Raw genomic sequence first — 19,299 nt, 5'->3', positions numbered from 1 at the left:
CTGGTGGCTCCTGGTAGCTTTTATACACTGCAAGGTAGGCACTTGTCTGGTTCTCGGTCACATAGCAGTGTGGGGATGAACCACAAGATAATGTGTTGTGACAGTAACAGCAAAAATGTTCTTCGACTTCTAACTTTTGGTCCTATAATTCACTCATCCCAGTCCACAAAATAAACAGCTCGTCTGCATGTGAAGCCACTCTAGGAATCATTGTGCTGGCAGTGTAGTTCTCACCAAGTAATTAAGACGGATGAGCCTCTTAACCCCAGTTGCAAAGCTAGATTATGGTGCCGGCAGTCAGAAGGGGAGTGAAAAGCCGCTCAGGGGTTCAGTGGCCCAGAGTACCTGCGCAGTGCTCACTGCACTACAAGACCAATGCAAATACAGTTGTGCAGTGCAACACAAAGCAGCTTTGTATGCACTGCACGCTGCTATCACTGTGCTCAGTAAATGTCTTGTAGTATCTTTGGCAAACATCAGTGGCTTGAGAAATGCCCATCGGGCACATGGAGCTACTGACTCCTCCACAGCCCTTTCTAACATTCAACCCCAGCCCTTTCTAATATTCAATCAGCAGTGACTAGAATCGCAACAGAAGCGCAAATCAGCAGTATCCCTGCTTATGGCAGCGCGTTGCATGTGCCACTACATGCGGCGAGTGCTCCGGTCCTGGCATCAAGGCGGACTGCTGTATGCCATCTCGTCACCCAAAGCTAGTAACCAGAAGCATTAACTAGTAGCGTCAAACTTTAAAGAGTCTCTAGCTTTGACGTCATGGTTTTTGAAGGTTTCAAACTTTGTAATCAAAATGCAACTTAGCGAAAGATTTCACAAAGAATTAATGTTATGCTGTGTTCAAGCGCATGGTTTTTAATAGCTGTTATTTTGAAGATTTAAATGTGTAATGCGCATTTTATTTGCTTACAGCTTCTCGGTGATGACCATTTTATCTAACCGTTAATATGCAGTATTATGACATGGTGCAGGTGAAAAAAACGAAATAAAATAAAATGCATTAGATGTAATTGGAATTTGATCGATAATGCGGACCATTTATTTATTTTGAGGTTTTGTTAAACGCTTTGCATCTCCCTTCGGAACCTTGAGCGTGCTAGTCTTTCCAAAGTCGGTCTATATCTATAATGAAGGAAAGTGAACAAAAAAGTTCTCATCTAGTCAACAGATTTCTTTTTCCTTGAATCAGCAATAGACAATACCGTCTCCAGCTTTCAGGTTCTATCCAAACTGACATTTTTTGTTACACCACCCTTTTAAATAATTTTGTTTCCTTGTTAATATTTTTACAAATGAATCGCGTAAAGTTATAAAATAAGACTGGTTTAACCAGTAATTGTAGCATACCTCAGTACTACAGTAACATCATCAAGCAGGACTTGGGTAGAAGGCCATTCTCAAGGATATAAGATTGCTGTACAGTCAGGCAGGAAGATTTTTTTCTGTACATTATATGACCGCTCTCAATAAAGAGAGCCTTTGAGAAGATTCAAACGATTGGGACAAGTGTAAATGATAGAGTTCTTTTACCAGGAACTGGTTATCATGATTTTTAGGTGTGACCTAGAGACAGCTTCTTTTAAATTGATTTATTTTTGGGGTTGCACAGAAAAGAGAACATAATTACCAAACATAATTAACTGCACTCATGCAAAACCAATTAAGGTAATTACAGTCTACCGCTTTTTTAATTTCACCAGCCGCCACTGCTCTGGGCAGGTGGGCAGCCTCCATGGAGCTTATGGACAAATCGCGTCACTGGCATGCCGAGGATCAGCAATTCACTTATTCCAATGCACACTACTCTCACTCATTCATTATTTTTTAGGTCGAGCCTAGCGCAGCGCGCATGCGCTGACTAGTAAAACGAGCTCTTGGAATCGCTCTGACGCTCTTGCGTGTTAAAAGGCCTACGGCTTGCAGTTACGAGCAGCGGCGTGCACTGTGCCATCTGTTGTGTCAGATTTTCCACGAGGGCGCACGCACCATTCGCGGGACGCTGCAGCTGCTTTCACTTTTGCCGCCACTTGTCTCATTAGCTTTCACTTTCGTGAAAGTTTGCAGCCTTATTATTTAAAAGAACTGGTAATTCACAGCACGTAAAGGGGCTGAAATGCGAAAGCTTTTTCATTTTTCCCCTTCTTCCCATTCCTGCCAAAATTTGCAAAAGCACTAGTTTGTCTTGGAAAACTTTCAAATTGAGAAAAAATAAAATTCATGATTCAAATTACATCTGAATTTGTGCAAATAGGAGCTCGTGAATCATAAATATCAAAGTAATTAGTGCAATTACTGTTAAGACGTTTTCTTCTTAGACAACAAAGAAGTCTGCTGTAGTCGAAACCGAGTAACACACGGAAGAAAACGATTAACACAAATTACAGCGAAAACACCAGCAAATAAACACACACTGCGTGGTATAAAAATACATTTCTAATCTTTTACAAAAACTAAGTGTTAGAAGGTGGTTCTGACACTATGGGCCGCCCGGATTTTTCGCTTTTTTGAGCACCTAATTGTTGAGCTTTTACTGTGGGGGAGCCTCATAAGTTGGGACTCACCCACAGAGAACTCATAATTAAAGAGACTGCATGGGGATTTTACTGGTGTCCCCCTGGCTTGAACAGGCCACTGCACAGCAGCTGGAGTAAGGGACACCGGGATGGTTACAAGCAGACATGTGTACATGCGTGTGCACATATATAGGGGCTGCGCAGGGGAGATTCCTAGCGTTCACAGCCAAGTAGCAGGTGCAGATAGACTGGTGTGGCAGGACTTATGCAAAATGGGGTGGTGACATGGAGTAGGCTCTATACACTGGGAAGAAACATGCCAGGGAAAGTCAGTGTGTTTTACTGTGTTTTTCACTTCATTATTTCCTTATGGGGATGTGGAGCCCATGGGCTAGATTAACATCCCTAAGGCCTACAGATTCCAGACATGCACTAATGTCCACTGTAACGGGTGTGAGAAGAAGTATTCTGCAGAGTCCAAAGTCATATTTGTACTGCTTTTGTGTCATCCAGAACTGTCATTTCTCCGAGTCAGCCATAACCAGGCCCTGGTTGGGGGCTGATCTCAGTAGCCTGTATTGATGACCTTTCTTCCCAGAGCGAAGACCTCCTCTCCACGAAGAGAAGATGGGTGGGGCTACAGGCTCATCCATCAGCAGCTATCACTGGGTGCCAGACACCAGGCTGCACCAGGGAGGGAAGGCAGCGAGGGGGGGGAAGGGGCTTTCAGAGACCATGTGGCAGGAGACCCTTGGCGACACCATCTTGAACCAACCCAGAGGCCTGGGCAGGAAGGAGGGAGAAGGGGCAGAGAAATAATGTGTCTCTGTGTGATAGGGCAAACAGAGACTTCCTGCCAGCCCCCTCCCCAACTTCTTAAAAGAACTTGCACAGGAAGAGGAGCTCTTACTCTGGGGTGTGGTCTGCGGAGGCAGTGTGCGCTGGAGCAATGGGCAGTTGGAAGGAGAAACCCCCTGACTGCACCAGAACCCTGAACAGCGCCAGGAAAAGAGAACAGGACCAGTGCGCAGAAGCAGGGGCCTCTGCACAGGGAGAAGAGAGGCCCAGTAGGAGAGCCAGGCGAAAGGCTGTCGCAGGGCGCCAGTGAAGACAGCTCCCTGCCAAATGCACCCTCCTTGAGACCAGGAGGGAGAAGGAGTGTGTTCCCAGTGGCTGGGGCTGGCCAAGAGGAGCAAGAAAAGGCGAATATTGTGAAAATCGGCCATCCTGGGGGCTGAGATATGCCCCCCAGAAGGTAGGCGACCTTCGACCCCCTCAGTAGACCGACGAAGCGCATGGGGCTCTGCCGCCGGTCTCAACTATGCCCCCAGGGTGGGTCAGGTCCTGGGGGCTGCCCCTAGCAGAAGGAAAGCCAGGGAGCGCCGTAGCGCTCTTCGTGAAAATGCCCTGCAAGGGGTCAGGAGCCCACCCTGGCCCCTCTCGAAGAGGAAGGCGGGCGGGGAGCGACGTGGCTCCCCCCACGAAGAGGTCTTAAGGGGCCCGGGACCCCATCCGCTGGCCCTGAATCAAAGTCGGGAAGCGCCGTCACGTTCCCCGTGAAGCAGAGCACAGGGTGCCAGGAGCCCACCCTGGCCTGCGAAGATGGCCTGGGAGCCCAACCCCGATTACAAATCAGGGAGCGCCATCGCGCTCCCCTTGAAGATGGTCCCCAGGGGGCCCAGGATCCCAAACTCCGGGCCCCCGAGTGATGCGGTGAAGAGGGGGGTGGGTGGGGGGCTCCCTGAGCCACAAGGAAGCACCCACCTGGGGGTCCGGGTGGGACCGGGCCCCCTGCGGAGGAAGTAACGTTCCGCGAAGTGCCAGCAGCAAAGGCAGCACAGCTCTCCGAGCACCATGAAGAAAAGTCCCTCCCTAAGTCTCCTGGGGAATAACCATAACCCCTCAAGGGCTCTGCCAACAATTTAACTCCTCTTGGGCTGGAACTGTTGTTCTACAGCTAGAGGAGGATTGAGAAGTGCGCCATGGGTTGAAAGGCTGAGTTGGGGGTGTCTGGGGAAGGGCATCCCCTGGAGGTGAAGAGATGTAATTGCACCAGAAATGCATTTACTAACTGTTATTTCTTTTAGAGGGACTGAAAGTCACATGTGTAATGAGAAGTACCTGTGCAAGGTGATGTCATAAGCAAAGAGGGGGTTATGTTGCCAGACAGTCCTGCTAGGGTGTCTGGCTGTATATGTGTAAACCTGTGATTTCATCTGTGATGCCTTTAGGGGCTGTAATTGCAACACATTGAAATGATCAACAAATGTGATGAGTACAGTCAATCTAAAGTGATGCTTAAACATGTATTCTTGCTGCTGCGCTTAGGTGAAGAACCCAGACTGCTAGCCCATAAGATGTAGAGGTGTATACTTCATGGTCAGTAGGAAATGGTCAGTCAGGGTTATGTGTCACCAAGGCAGGGTTACCTATTTTAAATGATTGTTGAGATTGTGAGGTGGGTCACCACTGGGATGGTGCCAGTGTGAAGGGCCCTCGCTCCAGGCTATGTTCAACTAACTGCATTGGGGGCAAGATGACGTGCATACATGGGAATGGTGGTACTAGACACCACCTCCCCTGCGGGAGATGTGGAGATGTTATGCAATGTCACAAAGTAATTCCAACAGCTTATGTAGATTTGTAAATTGGTGCATAGTATTGAGTAGTGTGTGTGTTTAATAAATGTACTCTTACTTATATAAAGCAAATACAGACTGGACAATCGATTATTAAGTGTTATTTCTGCGCACCTGCAAATGGCGATTACTAGCACGCACCACCCTTCTTGAGTAAGCCTCAGACTGCTCTGCAACACTACCCTCTGAGAATCAGGCACTACAATTGGGTGTTTGGTTCCCAGGGAAGGACAAATGTAGTTATGTTATTTGTGCAGGCCTCACAGATACTGCCTCGTTTTCCCACACTGGTGTCTAGCGGAGGGAAACACAGTATCCCATTCTGGTGCGCATTTATGGCATTTGATAAGTCCAGTTTTGCCACACATTATCTATGCAGCAATGAGCAAATGGAAGAGCGCAAGGCTCTGGGAAGGGTTCAAAGTTCTGGTTATGTGAACTAAAAGTATGGGAAAGGAAAGCCCCGCGCATATGAGTCATGTGAAGATATTATGGTTTAAATGTAAACTGTATTGATAGGACTGAGTTATGTTGATTATCATGTGCTGGAGGGATGGTGCTTTCCAGGAAATGATTGCATACACATGATCCAAGCCATATAGTACACCTTTGAACCCTAACACTACACCTGCATGAGGAGGGTGTCTCCTCAAGAGATAGGGACAGCAACTGATACCTACATAACCGATAGGGGTGGATTGATTTTTATGGGGGACAGGAGAGGTAGGGGGTCCTGTGAGATTCCCGTGCTTTTTAAGGGCAGGGAGGGTGTCCACAGAAGGGGCCCCAGATACCCTTCCCCCGCTGAAAGGTTTCTTGCCATTGGCGCAGGTCAAAAGCCCTGGAAGGGTGGGGCAGGAGGTTTCTTTACCCCGGGTAGTAACGCCCCAGGGGTTCCCATGGTGGGGGACTCCAAGGAACTCTTCCTATGGTGGGAGGAGGGTGTGGGAGAGTTGGGTGTCTGGCAGGCCCCCCCAGGTTAACTGGTGGGGAGGTGAGCAACCCAGGGGTGGCCCCTGGTAGTGGGTGGCCCCATAGGAGGGTAGTTTGAGTGATGGTGTGTAGTGGTACCCCTAGGTACACTAGGTAACTAACCCAGTGGAGATCTGAGTGGGGTGATATACTCCCTGGTTTCCAGGTGAAGGGTTAGTGGCAGACCCTGAGGTGTCAGGGTCCGGTAGGTGGTTACCCTTGGGGTGGCCCATGGTGATGGGTAGCTCCAAAGGTGGGGTAGTTCTCGAGCTAGGATGTCACCCTGGAGCTTGTGTGGTGAGCCTGAGGTGGTGGCTGGGGCGATGCCTGGCCGGTGACCAGTCAGGTAGGTGCTAGGGGACTTTTATCCCAGGACCGGAAGCATGAGGGTGTGCCCCAGCTCGATGGAGGAGGTGGACTTCTGCAAGGTAGTACCACCCTGGACACAGGTGGGGCCCATCTTAAGTGAAGGGACCCTGGGTTCCCCAAAGGTGTGCTGCAGGCCTAACCGGGATCTTTATGGCCCCTGGATGAGTGTGGTAGTACTACCCTGAAGGCAGGTGGGGCCTATCTTAAGTGAAGGGACCCTGCTCTTCAGAGGGGGTGGTACTGGCCATCCAGGGATCCTGTGGGTCCCTGGACGGTCTCCCAAGGCGCTGCAGGAAGACCGGGGAGAGCCATGAGAGGTGGGCCTGGGTGTAGCTAATTTGGGGCCCACAGGCTCTCTAAGGGTACTCCGGGAGGAGAACGCGCCTCTCGGAGGGAAGGGTGCATCTGCCCCTGTTCTCCCAGCGGAGGACAAGGAAGGGGTCTAGGTTCCCGGGGTAGTTTCCGTGTGGGACTACTGACGGAGGGAATGAGCTGTAGGATGTCTGACGGGGCACCCTCAGTGTTCCTCCCTGGCACGGCCAGTGTGGTAGTGAGGCCGGTCTGAGGTCCTATTCTGGGAGTCAGGCCAGTGGCCAGAGGAGCTTTTCTGTGAGGGAAAAGCATGAGTGGTTGTGCTTTCTTCAGGGAAGACAGTCATCCCGAAAGGGTGGTGGCAGCAGAATGACCCCAGCGGCAGGCCGAGGGTGAGGTTGCATCTTTGGGGTGCAAGGACCAAACGGAGAGAGGGTACTGGTTGGAACAAACTCCGGAAGGCAGACCAGCTATTGACCCAGGCGATGGGATGTAGACCTATCCCAGAAGACCGCATCGGTGCTGAGGCACTGTACCCTTGTCCAGAGAAGTGGTAGGCCTAGTGTTGCATGCCCAAGGGCAAAGGTGAGCCTAATTAGGCTGAGTCCATGAGTGACCTGGAGGAATCTAGCCTAGAGCCCGGAAGGTTCTGAGGGTAGTCTAGGATCTTTGTCATGGGTTGAGATTTCATGGATGGGAGACGTAGGTGGTCTGAGCGGATAAATGGTGAGTAAGGTGGGGTCTGGTCAGAACCCCTTATAACTAGTTATTGCTGACTAAGGGAAGTGTATCCATGTAGAGTGGCTACTTCTTCCCTGTAGGAACCAGCTGGGCGTGGCGTGTTAGAAGGTGGTTCTGACACTATGGGCCGTCCGGATATTTCGCTTTTTGAGCACCCAAGTGTTGAGCTTTTACTGTGGGGGAGCCTCATAAGTTGTGACTCGCCCACAGTGAACTCAGGATGGAGACAGCATGGGAATTTTACTGGTGTCCCCCTGGCTTGACCAGGACACTGCGCAGCAGCTGGAGTAAGGGACACCGGGCTGGTTACATGCAGACACATGTGTACATGCCTGTGCACACATGTAGGTGGGCAGCCATGGAGCAGGTGCAGATAAGACTAGTGTGGCAGGACTTATGCAGAATGGGGTGGTGACATGGAATAGGCTTTATACACTGGGAGGAAACATGCCAGGGAAAGTCAGTGTTTTACTGTGTTTTTCACTTCATTATTCCCTTATGGGGATGTGGAGCCCATGGGCTAGATTAACTTCCCTAAGGCCTACAGATTCCAGACATGCACTGAAGTCCACTGTAACGGGTGTGAGAAGAAGTATTCTGCAGAGTCCAAAGTCATATTTGTACTGCTTTTCTGTCATCCAGAACTGTCATATTTCTCTGAGTCAGCCATAACCAGGCCCTGGCTGGGGGCTAACCTCAGAAGCCTGGGTTGATGACCTTTCTTCCCAGAGCGAAGACCTCCTCTCCACGAAGAGAAGATGGGTGGGGCTACAGGCTCATCCATCAGCAGCTATCACTGGGTGCCAGGCACCAGGCTGAACCAGGGAGGGGAGGGAGTGAGGGGGGCACTTTCAGAGACCATGTGGCAGGAGACCCTGGAAGACGTAATCTTGAACCAACCCAGAGGCCTGGGCAGGAAGGAGGGAGCAGGGGCAAAGAAGGGATGTGTCGCTGTGTGATAGGGCAAACAGAGACTTCCTGCCAACCCCCTCCCCAACTTCTTAAAAGAACTTGCACAGGAAGAGGAGCTCTCTCTGTGGTGTGGTCTGTTGGGGCAGAGGGTGCTGGAGCATGGCGCAATGGGAAGCTGGAAGGAGGAACCCCCTGACTGCACCAGAACCCTGAACAGCACCAGGAGAAGAGACCAGGACCAGTGCGCAGAAGCAGGGGCCTCTGCGCAGGGAGAAGAGAGGCCCAGGAGGAGAGCCAGGTGAAAGGCGGGCGCAGGGAGCCAGTGAAGACAGCTCCCTGCCAAATGCACCCTCCTTGAGACCAGGAGGGCGAAGGAGTGTTCCCAGTGGCTGGGGCTGGCCAAGAGGAGCAAGAAGAGGTGAAAATTGTGAAAAATCGGCCACTTGGGGGCCGAGATTTGCCCCCCAGAAGGTAGGCGACCGTTGACCCCCTCAGTGGACCGATGAGGTGCGTGGGGCTCCGCCACCGGTCTCAACTATGCCCCCGGGGTGGGTCAGGTCCCGGGGCTGCCCCCAGCAGAAGGGAAGCCGGGGAGCGCCGTCGTGCTCCCTGTGAAAATGCCCTGCAAAGCGGCCAGGAGCCCACTCTGGCCCCCGCCGAAGAGGGAAGCAGGCGGGGAACAACATCGCGCCCCCGCGAAGAGGTCTTAAGGGACCCGGGACACCAACCCCGATTCCAAGTTAGGGAGCGCCGTTGCGCTCCCTGTGAAGAGGGCCCCCAGGGCCCCGGGATACTCAACTCCGAGCCCCCGAGTGATGCGGTGGAGAAGGGGGGAGTGCTATCGCACTCCCACAGACCCTCGCCGGGCCAGCGGAAGTCGGCATGTCTGCCTGCGGGAGCGGGCAGACCAGCAGTGATGTGCCGGCTCCCGAGGCCGCACATGGAGGTGCAGGCCGGCTAGAGAGCCGGCCGAAATGGCCGGTGGTGGGCTTCCCGAGCCACCTTACCTGATGAGGGGTCCGGGTGGGACTGGGCCCCCACAGCAGGATGAGCAGCCAGGGGTGGGCTCCCTTAGCCACAAGGAAGCACCCACCTGAGGGTCCGGGTGGGACCGAGCCCGCCACCGAGGACGTAACGCAGAGCGAAGCGCCAGCAGCAAAGGCATCGCGGCTCTCCCCAGAGCAGCGGGGGAGCCGCTGCTCTCGTATGCACAAGGTCCCATAATGCCTAGCAGGCCAGGACCGGCCTGCATGGGCAAACAGCGTTTTCTTGGCTTGCTGTGGCCCCAGGAGGACGGGGTCACCACTTCACATGTACAAGGGTGCAGGGGGAGCTGCAGGAGCAGCGCAGTCTCCCCCAGCACCATGAAGAAAAGTCCCTCCCTAAGTCTCCTGGGGACTTGAAAAGAATAACCCCTTAAGGGCTCTGCCAGCATTTTAACTCCTCTTGGGCTGGAACTGTTGTTCTACAGCTAGAGGAGGATTGAGAAGTGTGCCATGGGTTGAAAGGCTGAGTTGGGGATGTCTGGAGAAGGGCATCCCCTGGAGGTGAAGAGGTGTAATTGTACCAGAAATGCATTTACTAACGGTTATTTCTTTTAGAAAGACTGAAAGTCACATGTGCAATGAGAAGTACATGTGCAAGGTGATGTCATAAGCAAAGGGGTGTTATGTTGTCAGACATTCCTACTAGTGTGTCTGGCTGTATATGTGTAATCCTGTGATTTCATCTGTGATGCCTTTAGGGGCTGTAATTGCAACGCATTCAAATGATCAACAAATGTGATGAGTACAGTCAATCTAAAGTGATGCTTAAACATGTATTCTTGCTGCTGCGCTTAGGTGAAGAACCCAGACTGCTAGCCCATAAGATGTAGAGGTGTATACTTCATGGTCAGTAGGAAATGGTCAGTCAGGGTTATGTGTCACCAAGGCAGGGTTACCTATTTTAAATGCTTGTTGAGATAGTGAGGTGGTTCGCCACTGGGATGGTGCCAGTACGCAGGGCCCTTGCTCCAGGTTATGTTCAACTAACTGCATTGGGGGCAAGATGATGTGCATACATGGGAGTGGTGGTACTAGACCCCACCACCTCTGCAGGAGGGGTGGAGAGGTTATGCAATGTCACAGAGTAATTCCAACAGCTTATGTATATTTGTAAATTGGTGCATAGTATTGAGTAGTGGGTGTTTAATAAATGTAGATCAACAACAAGAGAGGGAGGGAAGCTATGGGAGCCACTCTTAATCCCCCTGGATTATATCGGTCAAACAACAAAAGAGTGAATCCTGGATCCAACAATTAAATTTTAGCATAAAAGAGAAAGTGTTGTGCTCACTGCGTTTTAAAAGAACCCTCACTCACCAACCTAGTTGGTGACATGCTTCATCATTGGGTTCCCACCAGAGAGGCCGAATGCCCCTCTGGTGTGCTGCGACGCCTAAATTACAGCGGAGCTGGATCTTTTGGAAAGACAGTGCAATGGTAGTGACAATGTGTAAAGTGAAGTTAAAAAGGTGTCACAATTTTATCCAGAAAAATTTTTTGGGGTGGAAAACTGGACACAGTTAAAATGAGTGTGGGATGCGTAAAGACTGGTTATAATAGGCCAGTTGCATCCTAAATATAAGTGAGAGGGGTCAACATGTTTCTGCTTCAAAAGGTTATTCACAAAGCATTCATCAGGACCTAGAGGGACTAACACGGCGGTATACGCAAGCTAAGGCGCACCCTAACCTGTGTAGTCAGGGACCGTTTAAACTCACGGTTCCCGAATGGCAATCAAGATTTTTGAAAGCTTTATTCTCTGTTGGAACAAAGAAAAGAGACAGTCGAACATAATAATTCACAATACATATGATGGTAAAAAGGGCATGCTCCAATTGTTGGTGTGTACTTAACACATTCGCATGCAAACCATGGAAAGTGCTCTCAAATGAACAGTGGTACAATTATGCTTAAGTATAGTGATTTGCAGTTTCACTGCGTGAGGTTGTGCCAAAATTCAGCCACAAACACAACAGAAACATCCTTACGAATAAGAAATGAAGAAGTCACTATTGTGTTAGACAGAAGAACTCAAACGTAGTCTCTATCGAATCGAGGTATTTAACAACAAAAATTTTGATTTAGTAAAGCCATCGACAAAAACTCGGATTATGCTGAATAGAGGAGGCGGAGGCAGACATGATGCAAGCAAGGAAGAAAAAAAAACCACAGGGCCATTCATACTCCAAAAGAAGTTTAGAAAGATGGGAGCTTACGTGCAGCACAAGTGCAACTTGCAACATGAGGTCTGGTGGGGGACGGGACTTGTAGTCACACACTAGGTACCGGGATAAAAGGAAGAAATAAACAAAGCATTCCGCTTCAAACAAAGTTACTGCTTCTGCCGTAAGAGCAACCAGTGAGAAGCAACTTACTTCGTCAAAGTCCACTGTCCGCCTGGAACCTGTCTGCACCCTCCAGAGACTCGAAGGGTATTAAGCTACTCAAACGAAAGGAATAATAAAGTAACTGTACTGAGATGACAATGGGAGGAGATACGTGCAGGTGTGATGACGTATGGGGCGCCGCACCGCTCTAAGAGCTGAAAGACTAGAACGTTAAGTGACTAAACAGCGTATGGGTTCAAACGACGTAATCACGCAGTGAGGTCACGACCCATATGCTAAAATTTAATTGTTGGATCCAGGATTCACTCTTTTGTTGTTTGACCGGTTTAATAAATGTACCCTTATTTTTATAAAGCAAAGTACAGACTGGACAATCAATTATTGAGTGTTATTTCTGCACACCTGCAAATGGCGATTACTAGCCCACACCACCTCCCTTGAGTAAGCCTCAGACTGCTCTGCAACGCTGCCCTCTGAGAGTCAGGCGCTACAATTGGGTGTTTGGTTCCCAGTGAAGGACAAATGTAGTCATGTTATTTGTGCAGGATACTGCCTCGTTTTCCAACACTAAGGTAAAAATGGGTCCCTGTCCTGGAGTGGGTACACCCCCTATTCTGCCTCTCTCCTGTGGGAGGGGGGCAGTAGCCTAATCCTGATAGGGTAGGGCCTCCCATCTTCAAGATGGCGAGAGCCCGGAGATGTGCTTCACCTCGCCTCCCCTGTCCTTATTTGGGGTTTCCGGCCAAGCTTCCCGCCAGAGTGGGGGGGTTGCAGTGGCCTGGGGAAGCTCACAGAGGCGGCATGCGTTTGAAGCTTCCCCCTGTCCATCCTGGGGGAGGAGATTTAGCACCTCGCCCAGGATGTGCATTGTTGCAGGCCCAGCAGAGCAGGGGCTCTCCTACCCAGGGGTCCAGCAACATGTTTGCTGTGTGGCAGCCTAGGCAGCTTCAGAACAGACGTGGATTGTAGGTTAGGTTTCAGGGGGCATCTCTAAGATGCCCTCTGGGGTGCTTGGTACATTAAATCCCACACTGGCATCAGTGTGGGTTTAATGTGCTGAGAAGTTGGATACCAAACTTCTCAGTCTTCAGTGTTGCCATTATGGTGCTGTGGAGTTAGTGTTTGATGAGCTCCCAGCACCATATACTATTAAATGGCAGCACTGCACTTAGTGCCCAGGAATGGACCTGGGTACTGTAGGGGCACAGGGCTCCTGCGCCCACACCATTGGCATAGGGCACCCAGCTAGAGGGGTGGCTGATGTATGCCATGGCAGTGTAGGTGGTGGGCATGGCATACAGGGATGTGTGCCATGTCGACTCTCTGTTTTGTCTTGTACCCAGACACTCAGTCTGCAAGGGTAGTTTGTGTGTGTAAGGGTACAGGGCCTCCAAGGGTGGCACAATGAGTGATGCAGCCCTTAAAGGCCTTCCCTGGTCACAAGGCCCTGGGTACCTAGGGTACCATTTACCAGGGGCTGACATGTAGCCAGGGTTTGCCAATTTGTGTTTTAGGGAAGGAACATAGGCCCTGGGCACCTGATTGGCAGGCGTCCAGGGCACACTCAGTCAAAGTGCATTCAGCCAAAAGTGGGGGCATACCATGCAAGAAAGATGGCACTTTCTCACAGTCACCAACTTGATGAAGAACAACTTTGGGGACAACACTTCATCATGGAATGACACATGGTGGCCTGCTGAACTTGCTTGGCCCATCCCCCGCCCGACAGACCACCCCCAAGAACTCGGCATCATCTTGAACAGCAAGCTATCCATGAAGGAACAGCAAGCTATCCATGAAGAAACAGGTAAACTCAGTCTCATCCTCCTGCTTTTACACCCTACACATGCTCAGCAAGATCTTCAGGTGGCTCCCAGTCAACACTAGAAGGACCATCACTCAGGCACTCTATACTAGCAGGCTGGACTTTGGGAACACACTGTGTAGGAATCGCTGCATGCCTCCTGAAGAAACTACTGGCAATACAAACCACACAGTGTCCTTCTCCATTGTAGACACCCCCAGGATCCACCAAAGCAACAGTGGAGGGCCTCCATATCATACCTGGCACCTTTGCCTGCACCTCAGGACCGTCTCATCCTCCGGCAATTCAGGAAAGGGCTCAATGGCTGGCTGCTCGATTTAACAGATCAGCACGAAGCAGTTGGCAACTTTAGCACCTTAAGATCCTCACAGGTGAGTTACTGTGCTTTATAAATGCTTGTTTGATAGGTTGAATGATTAAGACTGTCTGTTAAGTGTTACAAGTGCTCTTGTGAAAATGAAGGAAATAATGTCTAAAGCCATGGAAGTAACCAAAGCCAAAAACAATACAACAATCGTTATGACTTAGGTCTTCAAACATTTCTAAGAGTTACAGAAAGCGGCACAGGCAGCACAGAGTAACATTTATTTTGTGCTACATGAAAGTATTCAAAGACTATATGAGCTGGTCTTGCACCTCTGGGAAACCACAGAGAATCAAGCAGGGAGAAATATTTTGAGATTGCTCATTACCCCTGAAGTGGATAATCAAATGTTTAAATGCTACTGTTCTATAAGATAAGCATTGGCATAGCCAATAGGTATCAACTTTGGGACCTTATAAGTGTTTAGCCATGCAACGGTTGATGTTGCTGCACCAAGGGTATTGTGCTGCATAACTAAATACTTATAAGGTCCCAAAAGCGAGACCTATTGGCTATGCCAATGCTTGTTCATTCCAGCGTTGGAATATGCTGCTATCACTCAGCAAATTTGAATGTATTTTATGTAGATGTCTCAAGGGGTTACTGCTTCAGCTATAGATTTATTGTGGTACCTGCAGGTCAGGGGTTACGATCCTTATAACATAGGTTAGTGAAAATAGTGGGCTCCCAGTTTTATGGTATTTTTTTTTTTGACATTTACGTCTTTATTTACCCATATTTTTATTGCTACTTTTATCAGTCTTTATCCATATTTATTTTGGGTTTTGCAAAAAAAGTATGTGAAAGTAGTATATTTCTACATTTATTTAACTTATACACATGCACTCAGGCTTGAATACATGTGAGGTTTCAAAGCTATGAACACCCACAGAAGATAAATCAATGCACTTATATAAAAATATGCAAATCTCAGTATTATCCTTGTGCATATCTACTGCTATTTAAGCCTTTTTACTAAAATTATTTTTTTAACTCCCTTACCTATCAGTCCACACATTATTGGCCTGATATTCATAGCAGACAGTATTTAGAATTACTCAAAAAAAGCAATCCAATTTCCATTTTATTCACATTTAGAAATAAATACAGACAAGAAAATAAATGTTTTTCTACTGTATTTATCTGTAAAAATCAGTAAAACAGAAAACACAGAGAGCCTTATTTATGAACCAGCTTCAAGGAACTTTACGTTTTTCCTTAATCTTGCCTAAGTCTTAGATCATTAACAAGATTTCTTGTGGACGCTAAAGAACTCTGTCCCGGTAGTAGAGGGTAGGTCCCCTTGAGACGTGCTACATGCACAACATACATGAGGAACTCCTCGTGTTGAAACCTACCGGGTACTGTGATGCCTGGTTAGTTCACAACTTAGGGTAGTTCCAGCACTACCAGGTATCTGACTAGTGAGTCAAATGGTGTTGCGAGTGTGCAGCCACACTAGTTAATTTTTTTGTTGTAGATAGTTTCAAACGGTTTATGGTCCTGACGAATCGCCCGCACATGAGCCAGACGGCAAGAAACATGTTGACCTCTCACCTATAAGAGCGTCGTAACTAGAGACATAATACTCAGCTGAGCGCCTTATATCACTTTTTTTACCTAGGGTATAAGGCCCCTTGATTAAAGTTATCGTCGCTGGTACTCCCAACCCTATTTTAGATTCACTTCAAACACTTTCATCTACACACAATAGACCCCTCACCCCCACATCATCTTACGGCTGTTGGTAAAAGATCTTCGTTAAAGTGCCCCTACTATAGGGAGCCCGTCGGGTATTGCACCGCCGACCTAACAAGGAGCAGCCTGATGATGAAGCATGACCCCTACCAGGTGTGTGAGGGTATTATAAACCAACTAAATGGATTCCCAACTTTGAACCATTCTGGTCAGGTTGGTTTATATTCCCTTATTATCTGACATTCCCTTATTATCGGACTCTCTCTTCCAAGGAACAGCATTAACATTTTTCTAGACTCAGTAGTAGGTTCTATAAAAATGGTTATTAGTGTGATTACTCATACAGACATAACCAAAAAGGAATACCACAATACTATACAAATTGATCAATAAACAAACGAGGCCCAAACAGAGACTTAAGTTCTACAAAAGGGTTTTGTTTAATGTAGAAAAACGTTTCAGTATTTCTCAGTATAGTCTTGTTCCACAAATGAATTTTCTCCAGTTTTTAATACATTGATGACATCCGGCTGGAAGATACGTAACTTTTTAGCATGGAGGAGTTTTAGTGCATGGCCGTTCTTAGTTGGTGGAGCGATTTGTCTGGTTAATTCCGATAAACTAGACTCCTCCATGCTAACATGGCTAACACATGGGTAAAAGACCTTTACAACGCCGATAGCTCTAACTCAAGCAAATGTGAGACCTATTGCATTTCCAATGCTTGTTTGAAATGTTTAGGGCCTGCCACTCACAGGGCACATGGTGGGCCCAGGCGGCATTTATTTTTATCCAGTTCCTCACAAACTTGATAAAAATACACACAAATAGCAAAATAAAATGCCGCAAAATGTTTATATTTGTGCCGCAAAATATGCTAATCCATGCCACAATATCCAGGAGGGGTGGGGGGGGGAGCTGACCTGACGAGCTTTGGAACTCCTTTACTGCCCCTTCTTCATCCACACAGCCCCCCAACCAGAGTCCCTTCCTACTTTGTGCCCTCCTCCACCCGCCCAGTGGTAACACTACTCTCTAACAGCCCTCCATCTGTGGTGCCCTGGCACTCCTTTGCTGCCCCTTCTTCCTCCTCACAGCCCCCCAGACCACTCCACCCACTGCTGCCTCCCACCTGGTGCTTCACCAACATAGGCCCTCCCAGTGCTGCCTCTCACCCTGTGCCCCCTCCTTTGGCAGTGACCCTCCCCTTTCTTCCGAATCCCTCCTTCTCCTCCACCATGTCACTCCTTTAATGCCCTCCATCTCCCACACAGCCCTCCTCCCCAATACCCGCTCCTCGCGCTCTCTCTCCCAGCCAGCCTTCTCCTGCACTTGTAGAGTATGGCACTCCTTTACTCCCTCAGAGCCCCGCCCTCACAGACCCCTCATCCCTCCCCCCAGCCTGCACCCGCAGAGCCCTGCATCTCCTAGGTGTCGCTCCCCATCGCTCCTCTCCTGGTAGTAAACCCCTTCTGTCCCCCCGCCCTTCCCTGCACCTGCAGAGCCCTGGCACCCCTTTACTGCCCTTCATCTCCCACACAGCACCTTCCTCTGGGCCCCCTCCTATCCAGGTAGTGACACTCCTCTCATAACCCCCACCCTCCTTTCCCTGGACCTGCAAAGCCCTGTCACTCCTGTGCGTCGTTCCCCGTCACCTCACCCCTCCCCTGCAGGGCACCCTCCTCCTCAAGTAGTGTCGCTCCTCTATCACCCCAGCCCCCGGCCCTCCTCCCCTGCAGAGCTCTCTCTCTCCTGGATGTTGCTCCCTGTTCCCCCTCCCCTGCAAGGCCCCTTCGTCGCCAGGTAGTGACCCTCCGACGCCCCTAGCCCTCCTTACCCTGCAGATCCCTGTCACTCCTGGGTGTCACGCTCTGTCACACCTCACCCACAGGGCCTACTCCTCCTCAGGTAGTGACCCTCTTCTCTCCCATTGTCCTCCCTTTCTCTGCAGAGCCCTCAAACTCCCTCTACAGCCATCCCCCCGTAGGGCCCCCACCTCCCCAGGTTGTGACACTCTATCTCCCCCCAGCCCTCGCCCCCTGCATAGCCCTATCTCCCCCCAGCCCTCGCCCCCTGCAAAGCCCTGTCACTCCTGGGTGTCGCTCCCTGCCCCCCCTCCCTCGCAGGGCCCCCTCCTCACCAGGTAGTGACCCATCTCTTCCTCCTCAGCCCTCCTCCCCCTGCAGAGCCCTGTAACTCCTGGGTGTCGCTCCTTGACCCCCTCCCCCACAGGGCCCCTGTGTCCCCAGGGGGGGACCCTCGTGTGCCCCAAGCCCTCCTTCCCCTGCAGAACCCTGTCACTCATGGGTGTCGTTCCGTGCCCCCCCCTCCCCAGGTAGTGACCCTCTGACGCCCCTAGCCCTCGTTCCCCTGCAGAGCTCCGTCACTCCTGGGTATCACGCCCTGTCACCCGTCCCCCTAAAGTGCCCCCTCCTCCCCAGGTAATGAACCTCCTCTAAGTCCCCCTGCAGAGCCCTGTCACTCCTAGGTGTCACTCCCGCGTCCCTCCTCCCCAGGTAGTGACCCTTTATCTCCCCCAGCCCTCCTCCCCTGCACCTGCAGAGCCCTGTCACTCCTGGGTGTCACGCCCTGTCACTCCTGGGTGTCACTCCCTTGTCCCCCCTCCCACAAAGGGCCCCCTCCTCCCAAAGTAGTGACCTTCCTCTATCTCCGCCAGCCCACCTCTCCCTGCAGAGCCCTGCCACTTCTGGGTGTCAAGCCTTTCAACCCTCCTCCCCCCCCCCCCCTCCGTAGTGACCCCCAGCCCTCCTCCTCTGCCCCTGCTGAGCCCTGTCACTCCTGGGTGTCGAGCCCTGTCACTCCTGGGTGTCGAGCCCTGTCACTCCTGGGTGTCACCCCCTCCCCCGAAAGGCCCCCTCCTCCCCAGGTAGTGACCCTCTTCTATCTCCCCCAGCCTTTCTCCCCTGCACCTGCAGAGCCCGGTCTCTCCTGGGTATCGGTCCCTGTCCCGCTCCACCCTCAGGGCCCCCTCCTCACCCGGTTGGTGGGCGCCGCCCGCAGCCGCTTCAGAACGCTCTGGATCTCGGTCTTACTCGGCTCGGTGGCCATCTCTGCTCAGCTCCCAGCAGGCACCGACACCGTTCACTGAGACTGACGACAGCGACGACGGACTGCGACGGCATCCTTCCGCTCTGACCACGGCAACGGGTGGACGCCATCTTGGATTGGGCACCAAGGATTGAGGCGGATGAAGAGAAATGTTCCACTGCGCCACGTGCGGCGCAGGGGGCACTCTTAAGGGCTGAAGCTCGTCAGTTACCTTCAGCTCGTTAATTACTTTCCGTTGTAGACGCAAGTTCGCTTGCTGACAAACACAATTCCAAGGGACCCTGCGTTGGAACCCGTTGCATCATGGTAGTTGCCTTGTCGTTTGTGATGTGCAAATAGCCTGTTAGATGAGGGGACGTCACTTCCGAAGTAAATGGGCAGAGCTAAAATCATACCTTTACTGCGGGCATACCAATGAGGGTGGAGCTTCCATGAGCTCCGGCCCGGCTTCTGACTCGGATTGGTCTAAAAATGGG

The 19,299-nt window shown here is 50.7% G+C and overlaps 1 protein-coding gene across 2 annotated transcripts in view; it reads right to left on the bottom strand.

Annotated features, from left to right (window-relative positions):
* ARFGAP2 (ARF GTPase activating protein 2) overlaps positions 1-18,899 on the bottom strand; it is a 142,484-nt gene extending 123,585 nt beyond the window's left edge. For both annotated transcript variants that reach the window (XM_085646629.1, XM_085646630.1), the window contains exon 1: positions 18,752-18,899. In XM_085646629.1, the coding sequence (XP_085502755.1) occupies positions 18,752-18,823 (72 nt within the window). In that variant the 5' untranslated portion in view covers positions 18,824-18,899. The remainder of the gene's footprint in view (positions 1-18,751) is intronic.
* Positions 18,900-19,299: the final 400 nt, after the last annotated feature.

This window comes from Triturus cristatus, chromosome 3_1, assembly GCF_964204655.1.
Source record: "Triturus cristatus chromosome 3_1, aTriCri1.1, whole genome shotgun sequence".
NCBI classification, from domain to species: domain Eukaryota; kingdom Metazoa; phylum Chordata; class Amphibia; order Caudata; family Salamandridae; genus Triturus; species Triturus cristatus.
This window is presented reverse-complemented; position numbering and strand designations above follow the sequence as displayed.